The 7,154-nt window shown below is 35.1% G+C and overlaps 1 protein-coding gene across 3 annotated transcripts in view; it reads left to right on the top strand.

The window, feature by feature from the left end:
• Positions 1–7,154, top strand: part of Slc9c1 (solute carrier family 9, subfamily C (Na+-transporting carboxylic acid decarboxylase), member 1) — a 103,148-nt gene that overhangs the window by 23,004 nt on the left and 72,990 nt on the right. For 2 of the 3 annotated variants that reach the window (XM_005386384.1, XM_013515039.1), the window contains 2 exons: positions 3,506–3,649; positions 4,875–5,049. In XM_005386384.1, coding sequence (XP_005386441.1) covers positions 3,506–3,649; positions 4,875–5,049 — 319 coding nt within the window. The remainder of the gene's footprint in view (positions 1–3,505; positions 3,650–4,874; positions 5,050–7,154) is intronic. The other variant, XM_005386385.1, reaches the window with a different exon arrangement.

The raw sequence follows: 7,154 nt of genomic DNA, 5'->3' as shown, positions 1-7,154 counted from the left end.
TTCTTTCTTTCTTTCTTTCTTTCTTTCTTTCTTTCTTTCTTTCTTTCTTTCTTTCTTTCCTTATTTTGTCTTCTTGAGACAGGGTTTCACTATACAGTTCAGGCTGGCCTTGAGCTCACTTTGTAGCTTAAATTGGCCTTGAACTTGCAGCAATCCCCCTGCCTCAGCCTCCTAAGTGCTGGGGTTACAGGGGTGCACCAGCACATCCAGCTCTTGTTCTATTCTTCTGTTTCTCACTTCTTCCTTTTTAAAAATCTTGCTGCTTCTTCCGTTTTATCTTTTCTGAACCTCAGTCATTTTTGTTATTAACTTTGTATTTTACCTTTATGAATTTTTAACTCTGTTTTGTCCCTGTCTTTTATATTGTTATTAGCAGCATAGTTGTTGGTTTTAATTTGTTTTTACCGCATTTCAGTATGCAGTTTGTCTTTCTGTTGTCATTTTTACTGTGGTTTACTTTCTGAGTGGGACTAGAGATTGAGCCCTCAAAGGGAGGATTTTTGCTAAGAAGAACCTCACATAAAATGAAAGATACGACCTTCCTAAAAGATGTGAAAATTTTGACATAGAAACACAAGAAGTGTGAAAAAACAAGGCAACAAGATTCCTCTATAGTTTCATACCTCTTTTTATTTATTTATTTATTTTTTTGTCTTTTTGAGACAGGGCTTTACTATTCGGTTCAGGCCGGCCCTTGAGCTCACTTTGTAGCCCAGGATGGCCTTGAACTTGCGGAGATCCTCCTGCCTCCACCTCCGGAGTGCTGGGATTACAGGTGTGCGCCACCACGCCCAGCTCAGATTCATAACTATTAAATGCCAAAGAATTCTAAAGTAACTTTGCAATGATCAAGTACTTCAAAGAAGATACAAATAAACAACTGAATGAACTAAAGAAGACATAAAAAGATACAGATTCTAAAATAAAAATCCAAATCTTGGAAATGAAAGGCTCAGTACATGAAATAAAAAAGCTCAATGGAGTCACTGAACTAACTTAAGCAGAAGGCAGAATTGCTTGAAGACCAGGTTGATGAGTTATTCCATTCAGGCAGTAATAAAAGATAAAATATTATGAATAAAGCACTCAAGAACCCTGGGACACAATTAAAAAACCAAACTTTTAAATTTTCAGTGTATAAAAGAGGACACCAAGAAACAGATTAAAGGCACACAAAAAAATTCTATTTAATGAAATAATAGCAAAAATACTGCTAAATCTTTAGAAATATATGGACATCCAGGTACAGGACAGTTTAAAATCCCAAATAGGCATGACCAGAAAAAAAACCTCACATATCATATGATATCATATGGTAGTTAAAATCCCAAGAGTACAGAACAAGGAAAGAAGATTGAAAGCTGCAAGATACGGACACCAAGTCATTTACAAAGGTAAATCCATCAGTGTAACTGCAGAGCTCCGAGCAGAAACTCTCAGCCTCACTAACTGTCAGGGAAAGGCAAACCAAAACCACAGTAATGCATCACTTCTTGCTTACCCAAGTAAGCATGACCGTGCTCAAAAGGACAAAAAGTAGTGAATGTTAGGAAGAGAACAGAGAAAAGAAAGCTCTTGTACACTGCTGGTGAGAATGCAAACTGGTACAACCATTGTGAAAAACAATATGGAGAGTCCTCCAAACATAATTAGAAAGTAAAACAAGTATTTGATTAATCCCACCCCTGCCAAGGATATTATCTTACAAAAATGAAATCAGTACCTTAAAGTGATTCCTGTGCTGTCATATTCCTTTCAGCATTATTTGCAATTGCTGAGATATGAAAATAGTGACCTAAGTGTCTGTTGACAGATGAATGGATCATGAAAATGTGTGAAACTATAAACAAACATGGATTCGTGTGTAATTGTATTATATAGGTGCAGATACTGGAGTTATATATTATTTTCACAAACAATGGTTGCTCTTTCACAAACTATATCTATACCATATTATTGGAATCTTTGTCATCTTTTTTATTTTTTGGTCCTAGGAATCGAACTTGGGACCTTGCCCTTACCAGGCAGGTGCTTGTGCCTCTGAGCTATATTCCCAGCCCTCTTTGAATCTTTAAGGCATAATATTCTATTTTACTTTGTTAAACTCAAGGAAGAAACAACCTTACTAGAAATACTTTTAAGAAAATACCATGGTTTTTTGTACTTTTTAAGTTCCTGTAGTCTTCAAAAGAAGGAGATTTACTGTGTTTAACAATGTGAATGAACCTGGAAGACAGCATGCTATGTGAGGTAAACCAGACGGAGAAAAACAAATACTGTATGATCTGACTTCTATAGTGGAATCTGAAGTAGTCAAATGCAGAAACACAGAATAAAAGGGTGGTTTTCAAGGGCAGAGAGTACACAGAGAAATGGGGAACAAAGTGTTAGTGATATGATGTAAAAATTTTCTGGAGACCTAATGTCTGCTATGATGGTGACTATAGTTAAAAATACCATACTGTGTGCTTGGAATTTGCTGGGAGGATAGTTAATAAATGTCCTCATCACACGTACATGTACACACACAAATAAAACTGCACAAGGTGATGAATATATCATGGTGGTCATTCTGCTATCAGATGTGGTAGGGGCCATTTATTCCAGGCTCTTGTCCCATTTGAAGAATCAGATGGGGCAATCCATGAATTAGAAAGTTTAATGTTTATTTAAAGTTTAAGAAGGAAGGTAAAAGAAGAAAGGAAGTGCTCAAGAAAAAGAAGTGCTCTGAAGAAAAGTGAAGATACACTCCACACTCAGGGTGGCCCACTACCACAACAAAAAGGCCGTCTTCCAAAGTCAATGGCTGGGACCTTTGTATCCTTTTTTCGTGTCAAATCTGGGCCGTGATTTGACAGCTTTCCATGATTGACAGGTCCTGTCCTACTGTCCAGCTTCTTTGCCATACCCTAATGTCCTGCTTCAATTTTAATATATATGTAATGGATAATGTACATTAAAAATACATACTAAAATATCAAGTTGAACATGTTAAAAATTTTTGTATTTCAGTTTTCCCTAATATGAATAAATTGGTAAAAAAGGGTTCATTGACATCTTCTAAACACTATCTAGATTTTAGGCAATAGCTTAATTCTATCACTAAGTAAATCAGATTTGTATTTTATTATTTCCTTTTACAATAATTGAAAATGGCTCTTCCTAAAGAAACCACGATTTTATAAGCACTATTTTCAAGTTATGTGAACCATAGTGACTAGATATTTGAGTTCTACCAAATACCTTAACTATAACCTAAACATTTTGCTTACATACAACAAAAATACTAATTTACATACATAAACTGGTTTAAATTGATTTAGAATTAGGCTATTTCCTTTAGTGTCCCTTTCTTTGCAGTTCCATTTAAAAACTTATTAATTGTTGATAAATGCCTTATGTTTTTTATTTTCTTGATAGTGAATGACATAACGTCATATTTACATAAGCTTTGTAACAAATGTGTCAGGTTAATTCAATAGGATTGTATCTTAATTTTTTTCAGATTCTGGGATTGTCTAGCATTTGTTGCTTTTCTTATGGTGTTTACGTTCAGTGGACTTCTGATTCCTGCAGATACATATTTGTATATATCATTTTCGGACATTTATTATTCATTAAATATCTACTTGACACTGCTCGTTTTCAGGTAAGAACAGCATTCAAATTTCTTGTTTATGGAAAATTAAATAAGTCTCAAGCTTGTTTATTAACCAAAACTATTTTATGCCTCACACTGCAGTTGACTCAGACTTTTCAAGAAATGATTTGAAAGTTAAGGTTTAGTAGTTTTCTCCGTATTTGACTTGATTTCAAAACAATACACCTAGTAAACTTTTTGAAAATTAGAAAGAAAAAACCTTCACGATCTTTTATTAAGAGCTATTTGGCATATTCCATCCAGTCTTTGTTTTGTTTTTGCTTAATATTACACAGTAATATCTATGAATTAAAAATTATAGTTAGAAGGACCTTTTTAAGCAATCATAATAGAAGAAATCATAGGCTTTGTAAATGTCTTCTTTGCTCAGATAATCTCCATGATCCCTTTTGCAATTTTAAGAGGCAGAAGAGTCTGCTCAGGCAGCTGAAAAGATGAAAGTGGTAAAAAAAAATCACCACAATCAGTATCCTAGGTCTTTAATTCCCATCACTCAGATTGCTAATGTTCCAATTTCATCTAGCAAATTTAATTGGATTGCTGAAAGCAATTCAGCTAGTGCCGGGGCTGGGGATTTAGCTCAGCGGCACAGCGCCTGCCTGGCAAGCTCGAGGTCGTGAGTTCCGTTCCCGGTACCGGAAAAAAACCAAAAATAACAACAACAACAACAACAGCAACAAAAAACTCAGCTAGTGCCAAGAAAATAAGATTAGTCCCAAATTATCAGACAAAAATCCCTCAATCCCTTTCAGGCTGATCGAGCTATGATGGACAATTGAGGAGAATAGGAGAAACAGGAATGATACGAGGCAGGAAAAAAGAGCTGTCCAATATAAAATATAAAAGAGCTGTCCAGTTTTACAGTTTTAGCAAGACTATAAAGACATAAAGAAAATATTTTCTTCTTATTTCTTATTCATGGGATTTTTAATTTTTTGTTGGGATCCAGAATATACATATATACAAAATCTCTCTTTTTTTTCCTACCTAAGGAAGCACAAGTACCACTACGCTACCATTGCCTAATAGAAAGGGACAATGAAAATAAAGCCATTCTCCCAATACCTTTTGTCTCCGTTTGGTGCGGTGCTAACCATGTGTGAAAGATGACATGTTAGTTTGAGTTAGCAAGTCCACAGGGAATAGCTTGAGATAGAAGAGAAATAAATTTCTATGACAAGAATTACATTGGAGATATTATTTTGTTTTTCAGACTTCTGCTGTTTCTATTATTGACCCCAATTTTGTCTCGGTTTGGTCTTGGGTTCAGCTGGCGTTGGGCATTCATAATGGTCTGGAGTGAAATGAAAGGAATCCCTAACATAAACATGGCCCTTCTGTTTGCTTATGCTGACCATACTTTTGGATCTGAGAGAGAAAAATCGCAGGTAAAGAAATGTTGGCTATTTTACAAAAGTATTGTTGTGTATTCAGAATATGGTTTAGAGTGAGGTAGCTCAATCTCATGTGGGCTGTAGGGATATTTCACTATGATGCCAAGATTTGGGGAGAAGAAGAAGAATTTGTGACTTTTCTTTTCTTCATTCCAGCTTAGAAATTTTGTGATTCCTTCTCATACCTAAAAATGAGTTTGCCATAATGATTCAAGGAATTGAAACTTATAAATTATTTAAAACAGTACGTTATACAAAGTATATACTCAATGATTTCACTTTTGTTTACTCCTAATATCCACTTAAAGAGGCAGACACTTACTTGTGATTACCTCTTTTACTTTCTGTAACATAAGCCACATTTAATAATGTGAGGAAATAAAACATTTTAATTGTCAAGGAAAGCGATCTCTAAGACAGTACCCCTGAACTCTGTTTAACTGAAAATACTGGGGTCATACTACCTCTACTGCATTTCAAGTCAAGATAATTACACAGATCTGCAGGAAATTTCCTATAGAAGTATCACAGCACACCTGCCATTTCCTCTGTGTGTGTGCATGTGTGTGTGTGTGTGTGTTTTATATAAATTTCAAGTGTGAAAGGAAAAGTAATAGGGTAATTGTTATGTGTCTAATTAAACAATAGTTCAAATATTACAAGACTAAAATTTTAAGTATTTTTAAAACCAACATTTTCAATATTGGCTTCTTTCCACCTTTCTTTCTTTCTTTTTCTTTTTTCTTCTTTCTTTGTTTCTTTGTTTCTTTTTCTTGTTTCTTCTTTCTTTCTTTTCTTCTTTCTTTCTTTTTATTTTTCCTTCTTTCTTTTTCCCTTCTTTCTTTGTTTCTTTCTTTCTTTCTTTGTTTTTTTCTTTCTTTCTCTCTTGTTACTGGAGGGTGAGCTTATGGCCTTCCCATTGAGCTATATCCCCAGCCTCTTTTACATGCTGTTTACTTTGAGACAGAGCCTTGCTAAGTCATTAAGTTCCCTAAGCTGGGCTCAAACTTGTGACCCATACCTCATTCTCCCAGAACGTTAGATTATAGGCTTGCACCAGCATGACCTTCTCTCCCTCTTCTTTTTAATCTGTTTCCACTTTCTTTGATAGTCAAAGTGAATGTGATCAGGATAATACGAATGTTGCATATGGATCTGAGTTTGGAAATTTGTAGTTTAGCTACTGTTTTCTGTGTGGTCATTGAAAGTTACTTAATGTTCTCCAGCTGAACTCTATAGCTGCCTTATTAATACCTACAGAAAGGCATTGTGTTGAAGGGTTAAAGATACATCAAGGATACTACTGTAAGACAAGAGGAAGAGGATAAGGGAAGGGAGAGGAGAGCCTAAGGGAAGGTAGGGAGGATGAATATAACCAAAACATGCTATATGAATTTCAAAATAAAAATAATAACCTGGAAAAGATACTGCATTTTTAATCCTGGCCATGCTATTCACAAGTTATGTGACCTTGGGTAAATTATAGGATTTTAGTTTCCCATTTGTATAATTGGATAATATTTATATTTGTTTCCCAGAATTATAGTGAGGATTATATAAGCTGGTGTTAAGTACTATATGCATACTGCATAAATGTTAGCACTTAGTACTATTAAAATATGCATTCAATTTAGTGGCCTTCAACCTAGAATCACTTTAGAATACTTCAGGAGCTTTCAGAATACCAATGCATGTGAAATTCTGGCCTTCCCCATGACCAGTAATGAATATAAGCTATGCTCTCCACAGTAAGCACGTATAAAAATGGTAAAATTTATGAAGGAACTGACTTTGGGTTTGAGCAAGAGTCATTAGATGCTTAGATTCTCAAGAGAGAAAACCTACATGGTGAATTCACATTTGCTCTCATCTCTCTTCAAAACTATAGTACAGAGAAGGTGAAGCGAAAGAATAATCTAACAAGAACATAGAATTTAGGACTAATGAAGTAGCTTGAATTTTTGAAGCAGGGTCCTGTAGGGGGAAGAACTGTGCAGAAAGAGATTAATAAGCTCTGCATGGGTGACACCCCCACATAAGAATCCAGTAATAATCATCCAAGCACAGAGTCAGAGGGTGGTTAACAGAAGAGTCATTAA

Source organism: Chinchilla lanigera, unplaced genomic scaffold (assembly GCF_000276665.1).
Source record: "Chinchilla lanigera isolate Chin_1 unplaced genomic scaffold, ChiLan1.0 scaffold00026, whole genome shotgun sequence".
In the NCBI taxonomy this organism is placed as follows: domain Eukaryota; kingdom Metazoa; phylum Chordata; class Mammalia; order Rodentia; family Chinchillidae; genus Chinchilla; species Chinchilla lanigera.
The sequence above is the reverse complement of the archived record's forward strand: the minus strand, read 5'-3'. Positions and strand labels throughout refer to the sequence as shown.